The following is a 17,387-nucleotide window of genomic DNA, read 5'->3' as shown; positions in this document are numbered from 1 at the left end:
GTGCGGTGCTAATCAAAGAAGAAAAAATGAGATCAGAATGAAATATTCACTGGTACTGAACTTTAGACAAAGAATTAATGACATTAGGTCACTTTGATGATGTCATGTTAGCTATAACAAAAGGAGAATGAATGCTCTCAAAATAATGAAGCTGTCAACAATATTTTTATTCATTAAGAATATAGGCATATAATACCAAAACAACTTAAATGACAGTAAAAAAATTCTAAAAAAGGTATGGCAAGTTTTTGCTGATCCGTGGATTTCCGTCGATTTTATTTCAAATTGATCAATTCTGTGAGTTGTCAAAATCCGTTGAATCCCTCTCAACCCCCCATTTGATGACACCCTAGATAGCATTCGGACGTTGGCCCAACATTGGCAATGTTGGCAAAACCATTGCCAACGTTGGGCCAACGTCTGAATGCTATCTGGGACAATAGTAAGTTTTCAGCTGAAAATAGATTTTCCTGTTGCCATTCCTGCAAAAAAAAATAATATAATTTTCATGAAGTATGTAAAATTAAAAATAACATATTCGTGAGAGGTAAGAATAGTTACCACTTGTCATTGTTTCTTTCTTACAGGAGTCCTTGGGCTGTCTGTGATGACCCCTGCCATAGTTCCAGGGCTACTACGCAAATGTCTACACAAGCATTTTCCTGGAGGTAATGCTGAACTTCCTTCTCAGTATTTGAACCTGAGCTGGCTGGAACAAGTGTGGACCTACATTAAAGATCAGGAGATAAATGCCCAGTCCACATTCAGAGAACTGAAGATCTTGCCTGATGTTAACAGCTCTGGGAGAGGCAAACTACACAGCTTTGATAATGTGTTCATAGCCCAGTCCGTCCCAAACATGGAATCACTGCCACCAAATGTGGGCAGTGCACTGCAGAAGTTAGATATTATCCATCTGAAGTATGTCCCTGACTTTGTTCTTCAAAATCCACATGTCTTTGGGAAAGTTATCAAATACCCAACACAAGCTGGTGTTATGAGTGCTTTGGAGAAACTTTCAGAACACGCAGGCCTAAACACAGCTGTACAGAAGTTCAACTCCATGGCTCAGAAACAGGAGAGAAAGGCCTTGGTGGATTTCATGAGCCGCTGTCAGATGTCTGAAAAGACCATGGTGGTTTTGAGGAAGTTGGCAATATTCACAGTTACAGACGGCAGTGACTGTAGTGTGGAATCTCAGTTGACACTTGCACCTGATAAGAAAATACCAGTACCATATCCTGAGCAATACATGCAGTGTTCATCCCATACAGTTAAGAAGCTGGCTCTGAAACTTGGTGTACCACAGGGGTCCTTTCTTGATGTCTGTCAACAGATCCTTAACCGGATGCTTCACAAATTATACACAAATGATCAAATCACAGATTTTGTAGAGTTTCTTATGAAAAGTCATCAACAGATCATAGAAAAAACAAAAGAGGTTGTTTCACAGATAGAATATTTGTCATCTAGAAATGGAAGAGATGGCTTGAGAGCATGTGATCTCTTTAGTCCTGACAATGATTTCCTTAGAAAACTGTTTTGTATGGAGGACAAGTTCCCAACCCAGAGACATACAAGGACAGACACACTGAAGAAAGGTCTAAAAACTATTGGTCTTAAAACAGAGGAAGGTGTTACAGAAGGTGACATTGTGACATCTGCAAGGAAAATTGAAGAGTTGGTTCACACTGGCAAGAGTTCTGATGCAGAAGTGAAAGCATCAGCACTGACCAAGTGCCTAGAAAGAAACTGGAAAAGATACTCTCTACCATTGCTTTCTGAACTCAAAGTGAAGAGATGCATTCCATGTTTGCAGCTAAAACCGGCCACATATCCTCCTTCTTTGACATGGAAAGGACATTTAAGTGGTCCTCTTTTGTGTTCAGAGGATGTCTACAGTTCCAAATATTCATCAGTTATTGGATCTGTTTGTCCAGTTGCAAGTGCCATGCCTGAAAGTGTTGAGCCTATTTTAGGACTGAGCAGACATCCAAAACCACATCAAGTAATACAACATCTGAAAAATATGGGGAGTGTCTACAAGAGTAGAGAACATAACCTCTACATGGACTTTTTGGAGAACATTTATAACTTCCTACAATCCCAGTGTTTGTCGGAAACAGACAAGGAGATGTTGGCATGTACACAATGTGTCTGGGTAGGAGTCGAAGATGGATTCCAGTATCCAAAGTCAGTCTACATACCGAAGTCAAGTGACTTGGATCTGAAACCGTACAAATTTCCTCTGCCATCTCTGCTGAGTAACTGGAGTTCATTACTCCAAGACTGTGGGTGTCACCAGAGTCAAACACCTCACATGTTAACTGGTGTCCTGGAAGAAATAAAAGAAAAGCATGATGGTTTCAAAACTTCAAACACAAAGAGACCAATTGATGTACAGAACGACCTGAAACTTATTCTGCAGATTCTTAATGAACTGAAAAATTTTCAACCACGACCTGACAGAGTTTACCTTCCAGTCCATCAGAAAAATGATGAGTTTCTTATCCTGCTTCCAGCAGAACAGTGTACCTACTGCAATGCAGAGTGGCTCAAGGATCAGACCTCTGATGACGCAGAGGGTGAGGATGATGAAATATGGTTTGTCCATTCGAACATATCTGAGAATACAGCACAACAACTTGGTGTGTGTTCCTTGACTGAGCGTGTAATGGATGACACTGATGACTTTAATATGGAGTATCATCAGTCAGAACCCTTGACTCGCAGGCTTAAGAATTTGCTTCATGAATACACGGATGGATTTTCCGTCCCAAAAGAACTGATACAGAATGCAGATGATGCAGGGGCTACAGAAGTTTGCTTCATGTATGATGAGAGACAGAATCAAGATGCAAGAACATCACTTATGAATGAGAATATGGCTGCACTCCAGGGTCCTGCATTTTGGGCTTATAATAATTCAAGCTTCAAAGAGAGTGACTTCAACAACATACAGAAACTCAGTGGAGCAACAAAGGAAGAGGACACAACCAAAGTAGGCAAGTTTGGATTAGGATTCAACTCTGTCTACAATCTAACAGATGTTCCAAGTTTCATAAGCTTGAACAATATAGTGATATTTGACCCACACGAGAAGCATTTGGGGAAGCCAGGATTGAGAGCCAACTTGAAGAGTGTTAAAAATAGCAAAATGTTGCGAAAAATGGGTGGCCAATTCAAGCCTTTTGAGGGAATATTTGGTTGCCGGTTCAAAAGACAAGCACCTAGTGAGCCAATATGTGATGGCACTCTTTTTAGGTTCCCTTTGAGAACACAAGATCAAGCGTCTGAAAGTGAAATAAAGGACTTGTCCTATTCAGCACATGAAATGGGGGAATTTTTCAAAAAGTTTGCTGAAAGTTCTGGAAATCTTCTCCTTTTCACACAGAAAGTCTCATGTGTCAAGTTTTATCATCTACCACCTAATGGAGACCCTGATCATCCTAAACTACTTCTCCATGTGAAGAAAACAATTCAAAACCAAACAATCCTGTACCCTGTTGGATCATCATTGACTGGACACAGCGTCTTGTCATATGCAGCAGGGGCGTGGAGAAATCAACCAAGTGAGGGTCTCAAGATAAGAGAGAGAACTGATATCCATCTCCAAATATTCAATGCTGGTATGACAAGGAAGCTGAAGCTTGTGGTTGGTGTAAACACTATTCGCTGGCTCATTATGTGGGCTACAGGTCAGAGGGAGTCTGGAATCTTTGCTCGTTCAGGAAAGCTGAAAGGATTGCTCCCATTAGCAGCTGTTGCCCTGCCACTGAAGATGGAAGATGGACGAAATGGTGTTTATGAAATGAAAGAATGCCCAACAGGATTCTACAAAGAAGGACACTATTTCTGTTTTTTACCGTTACCAGTGCATGTTCCATTTCCAGTTCACATCAATGCCACATTTGCTCTCACATCTGACAGAAGACAGCTGTGTACTCAGACTGAAGACGACAAAGAGCTCTATGAAGCTGTTTGGAACCAAGTGTTGAAACAAGATGCAGTTTGCAGATCTTATGTATCTGCACTGGTTGAGATGCCAGTTGACCTTCAATCTGATGTATACTCTTTCTATAAGCTATGGCCACATACATGTCAAACTGAGGATCCCATGGTAAAAAGTTTCTATCAAGTAGTTGCTCAGGAAGATGCACAAGTGTTCCTTTTCCCTCATGATGGTACAGTCAAGAGAACAAGTTTTCAAAGAATCAGATTTCTTAACCGAACCCTTCACTCTGATGGAGTTGTAGGAAACATAGCATTCAAAGCAGCTGTGCACTTCTGGAACAATACAGACAAAGATATTGTTGATGTCCCTGGCAGGATTTTAGATAGCTTCAAAGCTGCAGATCTCTCAAATGAATTAGAATCGAGATGTATGTCAACCTTTGAATTTTTTTCAACTGTTTTCTTTCCCAATATTTGTGATGAATATTGGACAAAAGAAGACAGGGATAAGCTAACAATATATGCCTTGAACTTGCAAGATTCTGATATCCATAACCTGATGAAAGCAACAGCATGTGTTCCATCACGTCCTCATGGTGTGCTGAAACAGCCGGGACAACTTGTACACCCACATGGAAAGTGTGCAGCAATGTTTTTGGATGAGGATGAATGTTTTCCAACAGGAACAAGTTTACATGGTTTCACAGAACCACGTCTACTAGAAATACTCTGTAAGCTAGGAATGGTAAGGGATGATCTCCCAGGTGAGTCTCTGCTTGAGAGAGCTCAGTCAGTGGCCAGTCTTCACCAGAGGAAACCACAGGAAGCAGTGAAAAGATGCTGGAAGATTGTTGGCTACATTTCAGAGACTGATTACTCCAGTAGACAGCTGGTGAAGAAGCAGCGTATTGCTGAGTACACTGAAGAAGTCATACAACACCTAAAAAAAATTCCCTTCTTGCCTATGTTGCAGCATCCGGCAACATGGCTACTGTCATGGAAAGCAGATGAAATTCCACACCAGGTCTTTGCTAAAGCCAGTGAAATGTTTAGCAGCAAGGTTTTGAATTTGGTGGGCTGCTCAAAACTTGTCATTGATTCCAGTTACCCTGGTTACTCGAGAAATGAAGAAGATGTGTTAACACTGATTGGGCTGCGTCACAAAGATGAAATTGATATTGATACAGCAGCAAGACAACTTTTGTATGTTGCTGAGAAGATCAACTGTACAACAAAACCATCATTACTCAAGCAATTAAGTGACATGTGTTTTGAAATATATTCTTACTTGAAACATTGGTATGAAGAAACAGAAAGTGAAGATAATATTGAACACAGAACCACTACACTTGAAGTGCTTGGAAAGGAGTGTGTCATATTAGTTGGTGAACGAATGGTGCGACCTCGTCAGGTAGCTTTTCGGTTATCCCAGGATCTGTCTCCTCATCTGTATCAAGTTGCCACAAGCCATACTAAGATATTTAGACAGCTATTTGAAGTTTTAGGAGTGAAAGATAGCTTTGATATTCAAGACATTTTAGCTGTTGTTCAATCTATCTCTGATGATACTGGCCTGGAGAAGCTCACCAATGAAAATCTTTCATGCATTGAGAGACTGATGAATGCTTTGATTGACATCTTACCAGAACCGTATGGCAAGAGTGAAATACTGGAGATAATGCTTCCAGACAGACATGGTTTTCTGTATGAGGCATCATCACTTTGTTTGGATGACTGTGATTGGGTTGATGAAGATGATACCATGACGTTTCTTCACCCTAAAATCCATCCAGTGGCAGCTAGATGGTTAGGAGTAAAAGGGAAAAGAGAGGCTGACCTTTGTGACCATATTTCATCAATTGAATCTTTTGGACAAAGTGAAAAACTCACTTCCAGAATAAAGAGAATCCTATCTGGCTATCCCTGTGATGTTTCAATAATGAAGGAGTTGCTACAGAATGCTGATGATGCTGGAGCCACAGTACTGATGTTTATCAAAGACTTTAGGTCTCTCCCAACAACTCAAGTATTTGGTGAAAACTGGTCCTCTCTGCAGGGTCCTGCTCTGTGCGTCTACAATGACAGCTTCTTTACAGATGCAGATTTTGCTGGCATTAAGAATCTTGGTCAAGGTAGTAAAGGGGATGACCCATTGAAAACTGGACAGTATGGGGTTGGTTTCAACGCAGTTTACCACCTGACTGACGTACCTTCCTTCATGACGGTTGGTCCAACTACAAACAAAACTATCTGTGCCCTGGATCCGCATGTCAAGTATGTTCCATGGGCCACATGCAAAAATCCAGGTGTAAAAATACAAAATCTTGATAAATTAAGAGTGAAGTATAAAGATGCATTTGAGGGTTACCTTGAAGAATGTGTCCCGCTGCAAAAAAAAGGGACACTCTTTCGATTTCCTCTGAGAACAGTGGCTATGGCTGAGGATTCCATAATTTCAAACAAGGAAATAACAACAGACATGATAACAGATCTTCTTGAGGAGTTCAAGAAAGATATGTTTGATTCTCTTCTATTTCTTCATAATGTGAAAAAGATAGTAATTGCAAGTATATCAGCAGATGGAGAATTGTCAAAAGAATATTCACTTGAATCGAAAATGACAGAAGGAGATGCAGAAGAACAAAAGCAGTTTATGGAAGACTTAAGAAGCCAAGCTGTAGCAAGAAAACACCTTCCTGCATTAACACCCTTGGAACTGAAGCTGTCACTCGAGGTACAAGATTCTATAGGCAATAAGCAGCAGTGGTTAGTTGTTCATAGAAGTGGATTTACCAGTGACAAAGATATTCCCGCCTCTGTCTCTTCAGCCTGGGAGAGAGGCGACATTGGTCTACTTCCAAGAGGGGGCATTGCAGTACCAATACCAACCAAGTCAGCCCATTCTGGATCAGGAATTGTAGGGAAAGCATTTTGTATCCTACCTCTACCAGTGTCGACTGGCCTACCTGTACATGTAAATGGCCACTTTGCTCTAGACCATGAAGCAAGAAGAAACTTGTGGCATGGGTCACAAGACCACAGGTCTGACTGGAACAAACACATAGTGGAGGCTATAGTCATTCCAGCATATCTATCAGCAATGGAAACAATGAAAACCAAGATGTCCTGCACACAAGAATTTCAAGTAAAGGTACTTCAACAGAATCTTAAAGGTTATTATCTGTTTTTGCCAGATATTTCAAAAGCAACAGATAGTTTCTGGAAGTCCATGGCCATGAGTATCTACACAGACATAGTACAAAAGAAGAGCAATTTATTTGGTGTCATTAAACCAGTACATGGGAAATTCTCTGATCATCCTGAAGGCAGAACATGTGACATTATAGCCAGTGTGAATTGGGTATCAGTGACCAGTGACGTTGGGTTTGCAGGTTATTTTAATGACTTGGGGTCTTACTACCAGATTGAGCGGTCACATTTCTTTAGACAGTTCCAATCTCCAGCATCATCCCGGAAGATGTATGATGCAACAGCAAGGAGAAACACACAAAAACTGAGTGAAGTTTTGCGGGATCTCAACATGAAGGTCATTGATGCTCCATTTCAAATCTATGGTCAATTTCAAGAAGCAAACCTGTCAGACAAAGTTAGCTGTGTAACACCTGAAAAAACTCTCCAGTTTTTGAAATCATATGCTGATGAAAGTGATGATAAATGCACACTAGGGACATTGCCAAGACTGGTTGATGAAACGCCATACAAATCAGTTGCAACCTTGAAACTTCTAACTTGGTTCATTGTAAGAGCAGATTCGTTTGCTTCAGAAATCTGTGGCCTTCCATTGGCAATGACCATCTCCAGAAAGGTGGCAGTGTTCAGCAGTAGTGAACCACTGATTGTGACAAGTTTTACTGACTTACTAACATCTGTACCAGATGTTGCACTTCATCCTGAGATAGCTGGCCTCTATATGGAACATATCACACAATCATCTTCTCTGATGGATATGGAGATTGGAAAGTTTGCATCGATGCTTCCATGCATCCTGGTTCGCCAAAAATTTGCATGCAAATCTTTGATACCATGGCAACAGAATCCTGATTTTCCCTCACATCAATGGATAGCTCGTTTATGGCAGTATCTTAACAAAGAGATCAAGAAGATTTCCGAAAAAAACAAAACTGAGGGATGGTTAAGAAATCAGTTGGAACCATTGTCAACATGGTGTTTATTGCCTGCAAGGAGAGATACCTTCAACTTCTTTCTCTGTTCCATCAAAGATTCTTCTAAAATTATTGACCTGGACAGTGTCACAGAAATGACATGTGCTAGAGCTCTGAGAAAAGTAAAAATTCTTCATTTTGATCAGACTATGTTCAATTGTGAGAAGTTCAAAAACGTCAGAACTGTTGAACTTGTTCCGAACTTAGTGTCAAACTGGAAAAACCCTGATGCAGTTCTCTTTGCTCTCTCAGCAGTAGACTTTTCAGAATGTGAATCACTGTCTGAAATAGAAGCAGAGTCATTCTTGTCCTATTTTTGTAAGAATTTAGACAGTTTGGAGCAGTCACAAGGCTTTCTCAGCTTAAAGGACGGGTTAAAGAGTTTGCCATTTTACCCTACAGTGATAGGTCGACTGGTGCCCTTAGCAGGGGATGTGTATGCAGTGAAATCCTCATACAAGCTGCCAAAGACTTGCCTGGAACACTGGAGTACAGTGACAGGGACAACTCTTCTCAGGTACAATGAACTATTAAAGACACTGATCGAGTACCTCGGGGTACCAGCACTGACACTGACAGAAGTGTACGCCAGTTTACTGATTCCATCCTTCCATCATTTCCCAGGGAGTGCAAAACCTGTCCATCTTAAATTCATTAAAGAATCGCTTCTGCAGAAATCTGAGACGTACAGTAATGAGCAATTGCAGTTGATAGAGCAGTTGAAAAGATTGAAGTTCATTGAAACAAGTGATGGAGAGCTTCACAGAGCGGAAGAATTTTACAATAGGAACGAGGTTGTATTTGCCACAATGTGTCGTGTTTCTGCCTTTCCTCCTGACCCATACAACAAACGTGAATGGTACAATTTTCTTGTCCTCATTGGTCTTCAAGCAGTTGTCAGTGTTCATCAATTTGTAAACTTTGCAAAAGAAGTCGAGAGATTAGGGTTGGGAGGAATTTCCATAGATGTTGCAAAGAAATCTGCAGTTCTTATTCAGCATCTTTGTAGGAGACCTGAAAAGAAACAGGAAGGTATCCTGGGTAGAGTAAAGGCCATCAAGTTTCTTCTGCCGTATGTAGTGGATAAAGAGCATGAAACTGGTACTATCTTGACCCAAATCCACCCCCAGTTTCAAGCTGCCAAGTCTCTGGTTTGCTTTTCTGAATCACTTAGACCACAACATTGCTATTGTGTCTGGACCAGTTGCACAATGTTCCGCACAGAAGACGATCCATCTGAATCAGAATATGGAGACAACAAGAAGATTATTCATTCACAGCTTGGGATACCAGATTCTCCTCCAGCAAATATAGTTGTTCAACATGTACTGAACATGTGCACCTCATTGACAGAGATGCAGAAAAAACTACCAATCCAAAGTAAAGATATTGTTGAATCTTTGAAGAAAGTGATGAAAGCTGTGTATGAATATTTACAAGACAATGGAATTTCAGATACAATAAAGGAAAAATTGACTGCCATCTGCACTATATATTTACCAGAAAAAAGAATCTTTGTAGCTGCAGATGAAGTAGTTACACAACTCAGCGTGGAAGAAGTTATAGATGGTTATGTCTACTCAGGTCCACTAAGTTTTGGTGAGTTTTTCCCTGTGTTTGAAGCACTAGGAGCAGCAAAAACAGCTTCAGCAAACACATTTGCTTGTGCATTGCAGAAACTACAAGGTCAAGTTGGAAACGAGGAGTTGAATCCAAATGAATTACTTGTTGTCAAAACTGCACTGAATTTGTTATTCAAGAAGTATCTTCGTAATAACACTGGTAGAAGTCTTGATCTCTGTTCACTGTTTCTACCAAATTGTGACAACGTCATGACTCTGTCAACAAAACTAGTATTTTCTGACAACAGGACATTGAGGCAAAGGGTGAAAAAGTTGAAACTGAACTTCTTTGTAGGATTCAGAAAGTTGGAGATTGATGTAGTAAATCATTTGCAAACCATTTTGCTCCTTCCACCAGAACACAGACCCACAATACTGAGTAAGGTCATTAAGGAAAAACTGACAGATACATGTACTGGATCAGCATGTAAAGGTAGCATTTCATCCAAGATTCTGACTGTGATCCAGACACCTGAATTCATATCAGGACTTGTACGACTTGTCAACCATGAGAAAATCATGAAGGAATTAAGACCACTAGAAAGAGCAGACTGTGAGAAACTTGAACATAATTTGTCGAATATTGAGCTCTTTGAAGTTGAGCGTCTGGAAACTTGTATTATCTATGATGGAAATATTGTTGAAGGCAGTGAATCTACCAAGACATGTTTTACTGATAAGGAACAACAGTCACTGTGCATGTACATTTCTACAAATGCTATGACTAAAGATGAAGATTCTGTATATTCCAATTTGTCCTTTGCCATCAATGCACTAACAGGGGGCCATCTAAGAGAAAGTGTTGCAACACTTTTGGGACTGTTAAAATGTGAGCCACAGATGATACATGAGATACTAGATACGTGCAACATCACTGGTTTTGATTATACCTCTAGTCCATTGTACCGAACTGTATTCCCACCACCAGGTACAATCATCCCTGAGAAGTTCCACTTCATGTTAGACAACAGTTTTTCCTATTTCAAGGAAGGGGAGTATGCAGGTTATGAAGTGTATGATCCTCTGATTGATGATGAAGGTGATGACCTCACTGGGGAGATGGAAGCTGGAGATGTCTTCATAGTGTATGTGATTATAAAGAAAGTTGTAACATTGGGAGAAACTCCTCTCCAAGCCAGATACATTATTGAAGCAAAAGACGGGACCAAAAAGGAAGTTTGTGCCACTCAGCTTTACATGTTTTTCAGAGATACAGAAGATGGGATGATAGAAAGAAGCACTGTATCACCAGACTCAACCTTTGAAGTTCCACTAGCCTTGGAGGATGTTTTGAGAGAAATTCGAAACACTTTGAGGGAAGCCTGGGCTATGCTTGGTGAGAGGGATAGGAACAGGGTGAAGAAACGTTTGTATTTCAAGTGGCATCCTGACAAAAATCCAGACCGAATTGATTTCTGCAATGAAGTCTGCAAGTATATTGGTATATACATTGAAAGACTGGAGAAGGGACTAACCATTGATGATATTCATGACGAAACTGGTGGAGGCAGTTCAACAGATTATTCATGGTTCCACCGGTTTAATGCCAGAACTTCAAGACACAGATCATATCAGAGGGAGTATCAACACTCTCACCGTCACTTCAGGGGAGGCAGCTATGGATCTGGATCTGGTTCTGGTTCTGGTTCTGGTTCTGGATCTGGATCTGGATCTGGATATGGATATGAATCTGGCTCCTACCACCAGTCTACAGGAAATCCTGATCTATCAGAAGCGAGGAGGTGGCTGCGTCAAGCCAAGGCAGATCTAGATGCTGGTAGAGAAGCCTTGGGTTCGTCAATGGCGTACAACTGGATCTGTTTTATGGGTCAACAGGTAAGTTATAGATTGTTCAGATAGTGATTCAATCTCATTGATCTTTCTGTGTGAAAATAGGTACCCAGCCGCCAAGGTCCCCCACAAGATATTGGCTGCTGAGACTCAGTGACTTGGTCAGTTGTGTGTCCTCATACCCTGATAACATGATCACACCTCATGGTATGGAAGCTTGATCACACCCTCATGGTATGGAAGCTTGATCATGTCCTCATGGTATGGAATCTTGATCACACCTCATGGTATGGAAGCTTGATCACACCCTCATGGTATGGAAGCTTGATCACGCCTCATGGTACGGAAGCTTGATCACGCTCTCATGGTATGGAAGCTTGATCACGCCTCAGGGTATGGTAGCTTGATCACACCCTCATGGTATGGAAGCTTGATCACACCTCAGGGTATGGAAGCTTGATCACACTCTCATGGTATGGAAGCTTGATCACACCTCAGGGTATGGTAGCTTGATCACACCCTCATGGTATGGAAGCTTGATCACGCTCTCATGGTATGGAAGCTTGATCACACCTCAGGGTATGGTAGCTTGATCACACCCTCATGGTATGGAAGCTTGATCACGCTCTCATGGTATGGAAGCTTGATGTTATGTTATGTCATCTATATCCGCGCGTGAGCATGTGATATGATTACGTCATAACTCAGTGGTTAAACTGTGCAGAACTATGATGTTTCGTGTGTTCATTCAAACAACAGTGGCAATGAGGATAAAAGTTGGAATTCCTACGTATTGGAAGTGCTAAGTACGTTTGCTAATAGATATTGCATCGCTAGCAGTGAAAGTTAAAGTTAGACACTGAAAAACGCATATATATGCCGAAAGAGTGCAGTTATTCTTTGATGCTAATGTAGTTATTGTTGCTCGTCGAGTTCCAGGATTTTTGTCCATAACTGGAAGTAAGACTTATGCAGTGCTTAAATTGTTGACCACACCAGCTAGACCAGAAGATCGGACTCTTGATCGGCTAGTGACTGTGTTACAGAATCATTTCACACTTGTGATAGCAGAGAGGAACAGATTTCACAAGAGAATGCAAGCAGATGGTGAGACTATTTCTCAATATTCTGTGGTTTTGAGGGGACTTACACAGATCAGTTTGAAGACACTTTGAATGAACGTTTACGAGACCAGTTAGTGCTCGCATTGAAATCTACGTCTATTCAACGGAAATTACTTGCAGAAAATGACCGGACACTTGAACGTGCACTTGCTATCGCAAGTTCTATGGAATTAGCAGTGAAGGATTGTGAGGAACTAAACTGAGGTTTTCACAGTTTGAAGGGAATTACTGCTTCAGATGTCTATGTTTTTAACAGCAAATCTAAAAATTCCAGCAATGAATGATGTTTCCTATGTGGAAGTGTTTTTCATCTAGCTAACACTTGTAAGCATAAAGACGCTGTGTGTTTGAACTGTAACAAGCACGGCCATTTGCAGTCAGTGTGTAGGGGTCAGAGGTCAGGTCATGACACAGGTTCAAGTTCACGACCTTCACTTTTCGGGAGTGGCGGGGTAAACAAACATGGCGGTGCAAACAATTCAAGGAATTCTCGTGTGAAAGCAATTGACACAGTAGATGACAGTAAACTGTATCCTGATGATCTTGCGTATTGTTTGAGCCATATGTATGGATAAGAGTTCCGCCCGGTCCCCCCTCTCAAAAACCTAAAACTCATATAACACACTAAATATACGGTCATTAAAGTGTACAAGGTCTAAAAAACAATACATGATGTTCAATAACTGCCAGTCCTGTATTCAGCCTCGGGAATCGAACACTAGTCAGTATACTTAGCGGTCTGCGTACCATCATCGCCATATGCAAGCTGTAGTCCCTACGACTGATTTTTAAACATAGAAAACACATCGTACCTCTACTGAGCACCTGAATAAATCGAGCCGATGTCCTCCATTAATGATACGAAAAATCCTTCTCACAACTGCACCTGTACATATACTCCTACAGGTGCAGTGCAAAATCATTCCGGCCGATGACAGTTGCCGTTTGATACACCACCACCGGTTCTGAATGAGGTTGGTGCATGCACCGGTGGTGGGACATTAAATCAAATGGCTTATTTTAGTTGCATATCATGAAGGGTGATATAGTATGCTGTATACATTTACCTTTGAAGTTTTAGATGATATGCAATTCGAGTTGGATACCGGCTCGAGACATTCGATCATCAATGAGATGACTTATGGAGAGAAGTTCAAAGGATGCGAATTACGGAAGCCGGAAATACCTATGAAGACTTACACAGGTGAATGTGCCCTTGATTTTGGAATAATGAAAGTTAAGGTTGCAAATGGCAAAGACGTACACAAACTTGATTTAGACATTCTGAATGGGAGGGACCATCCCTGCTTGGTAGAACATGGCTGCCATTTGTTGACATTGACTGGAAACGTTTTGGAGATGATATTCACTATTGCAAGGATGACAAGAGTGATAGACAAATTCAAGAATTATCGGTGAAATACTGTGATGTTTTCTCAGATCAGATTGGTACAATTAAGGATATCAAAGCTCACTTGTCCTTAAAAGATGGTGTGTCTCCAAGATTCATGAAGAGAGGGTAAATGAGGAAATAGATAGGATGGAGAAAAATGGTGTGTTAGTCAAATTGATCACAGTGAGTGGGCAACTCACATAGTGCCAGTGATCAAAAGTGATTCAAGTGTAAGGATATGTGGGGATTTCAAATCCATGGTGAATCCAGTACTTAACATTAGCAAGTACCCACTACACAAAATTGAAGATCTGTTTGCCACACTTGCAGGAGGGCAGACATTTTCTAAAATAGACCTTGCCCATGCCTATCAACAAATGGAAGTTCATGCTGATTGTCAGAAGTACCTGAGAATCAACACACCTAGGGGTTTTTCAGATACACAAGACTAGCATTTGGTATCGCATCAGCTCCAGCGATATTTCAGGCAACCATGGACCAAGTGTTGCAAGGACTTGATAAAGTTTTGTGTCATCAAGATGATATTTTGGTGGCCGGTGCAAATGATAAGGAACATTTCAGAAACCTTGAACAGGTGTTGAAGAGATTGCAGGAATATGGTTTGAGAGTCAAAAAGCAGAAATGTAAATTCTTTGTTCACTCTGTGAAGTACTTGGGACACGTGATTGACAGAAATGGCTTGCATACAAGTCAGGACAAAGTCGTACAAGATGCACCAAGACCGGAAAATGTATCTCAGCTTCGTTCCTTCTTGGGTTCAGTGAACTATTATGGGCATTTCATGGGAAATTTGTCAACAGTTTTTCACCCCTTGAATGACCTGTTTAAAGGTCACATGCAACAAAGAAAACAAACATAATTAAAACACAATTATCTCTTATTCATGACATACAATATACATTGATGATTGTGAAAAAACAAGTAATCAAAATTATAAGCGTACAATCGCAAATCAAAAGTGCAATATTTTGTACTTGGGTTTACTTCCCTCGAAACGAAGCACCCGGGTGACCGAACCCAGTCAGAGTGGGTGGGTGTGCACTCAAGTGTAAGGTAGTCTTTTATTGGCTGGTTCATTTGCCGATACGCTGAGGGTTCATTGTGTATATATAGAGATGATCTGTTTGATTGGCATTTTAGAAGTATGGTGAGTAATAAGAAAGTAAGATTCTTTATGGATAACAACTTCTTATATTGTATAGGATGCGACGTTTCGGTATGGATTCATATACCGATGTCAAGCAAGAGTGACAATGGTATAAGAATTCATACCGAAACGTCGCATCATATAATGTATAATGTATATAGAGATGTTGGGTTTTGTAAATACATGCTCTCTGCATTTGCGTTCGATCCAATCAACAAATACTGAGATGGTGAACTACTGCATGGCTGAAAACTGTCGTACAAAGCAGGACTTGAAACTGACAATGTGAGTTTGCACCGTTTTCCGTCCGATCCAGTCATCTGAGAAAAATGGATACAGTTTGTTTGCAATCCACAGACATAATAACATGACATGTGTACAAGTATCACACCTGTCTGTCTGTGTAATTACATAATGTGACAGAGACAGAGCTCAGGTGCACGAGCTATCAATCAATGCATTTTGTTTATGGTGTATAGCCTGATACTTTTCAAGTTGCATGTGGTCAATGATTGAAGTTGTGTATTGCATATTGTCATTAGCAGACAGGCAGGCAGACACAAATGTGTCAATAAAACAGACATTGAGTTTTGTCTGTGACAGAGACTGCTTATCACAATCAACATATTTTTCTATGTTTCCATAGACATGTATTAAAACATTTCATTTTCAAGCTGAGCAATTTTTAACAAAGAAATTAGTATTTCTAATGCTACACTTTCTTGAAAACTTGGTTTGCAAATCTCCCAGCCCCGAAAAAGCAAGATGTAACAACATAAGAAAAAGTATGGGACCAGTGTTTTTCAATTACTGCAGACCAAAGATGTTTGTAATCACAAGAAACATCTTTAGTTCTCCAACTTACACCACAGCGATACTCCTTCCTGTGTTTTTACGAGTCGCCTTCCCGGTTCAAGCCGCGCGAACCTAATCACCGCGCATGCGCTATGGGCGAAGCGCAGGACAGCTATTAAAAAAACAACACTTTTCACCCCAGCGCTGGTGTGTGTGTGTGTGTGTGTGTGTTTCATCGGGTTATTTTTCAAGTTTATAAGTTGAATTTTTTGTTGTTGATAATTTGTTACTGTAAGTCCATTCCAAAAGGTATCAGAATCTGCAAAGTTGTGTTTTGTGTTGCATGTGACCTTTAAGGAAGGACAGGAAGTGGGTTTGATCTCATCAGTGTGAGGACGCATTTAACAAATGCAAAACTATGATTCTGTTCTGTGTCATTACGATCCTTCACTTCCATTACGGCTAGCGTGTGATGCCTCTTCATATGGTGTTGGGGCTGTGCTGTCACAGGTGATGAGTGATGGATCGGAGAGACCTATTTCATTTGCATCAAGAACATTGTCTGCAGCTTAAATAGGCTATTCTCAAATTCATCGAGAAGCATTGGGTATCATATTTGGTGTAAAACGCTTTCACCAGTACCTGTATATGGCAGGCACTTCACACTGACAACTGATCACAGGCCCTTGACGGCTCTTGCCGGCAATCACTGCAGCTCACATGCAGATGTGGGCCCTAATACTGAGTGCATATGACTATGCTATTGTGTACAGAGCGTCAGAGATGCATGCAAATGCGGATGTGTTGTCTAGGTTGCCTTTGAGTACAACTCTACAAAATGAGAACTTTCGAGATGATGTTGCGCTGTTCTACAACAGCCAATTTGAACAGCTGCCCCTGTCTTGAGCTGATGTGAGGAATGAAACTAGACATGATGTATTGTTGTCCCAAGCGTACACAGCTGTGATGAATGGATGGTCCAAAGAGCACGAAGATACTGCTCTAATGAAACATTTTTACACAAGGAGAAATGAACTCTCTGTGCATATGGGTTGCGTGATGTGGGGAATGAGAGTTTTCATTCCAATGAAGATGAGAGAACATGTATTACAAGAACTACACATGTTCCATTTTGGTGTAGTGAAGATGATGTCAGCAGCCAGAAGCTACATTTGGTGGCCTGGTATTGACAGAGTTATTGAGAATATTGCCAAGACATGCTCAACATGTCAAAGTAATCAGGCCAATCCATCGTCTGCACCAGTTTGGCCGTGGTTGTGGCCATCACGCCCTTGGCATCGCATCCATATGGACTTTTCTGGCCCCTTTATGGGTCACATGTTCCTATTGATTACA

At 40.8% G+C, this 17,387-nt stretch overlaps 1 protein-coding gene across 1 annotated transcript in view; it reads left to right on the top strand.

The window, feature by feature from the left end:
• LOC124269683 (sacsin-like) overlaps positions 1-17,387 on the top strand; it is a 94,790-nt gene that overhangs the window by 63,740 nt on the left and 13,663 nt on the right. Inside the window, exon 8 of the mRNA XM_046704725.1 lies at positions 588-11,596. Within this exon, the coding sequence (XP_046560681.1) occupies positions 588-11,596 (11,009 nt within the window). The remainder of the gene's footprint in view (positions 1-587; positions 11,597-17,387) is intronic.

Source organism: Haliotis rubra, unplaced genomic scaffold (assembly GCF_003918875.1).
Source record: "Haliotis rubra isolate DU_JTF1 unplaced genomic scaffold, ASM391887v1 Scf1464, whole genome shotgun sequence".
Classification (NCBI taxonomy): Eukaryota; Metazoa; Mollusca; class Gastropoda; order Lepetellida; family Haliotidae; genus Haliotis; species Haliotis rubra.
The sequence above is the reverse complement of the archived record's forward strand: the minus strand, read 5'-3'. Positions and strand labels throughout refer to the sequence as shown.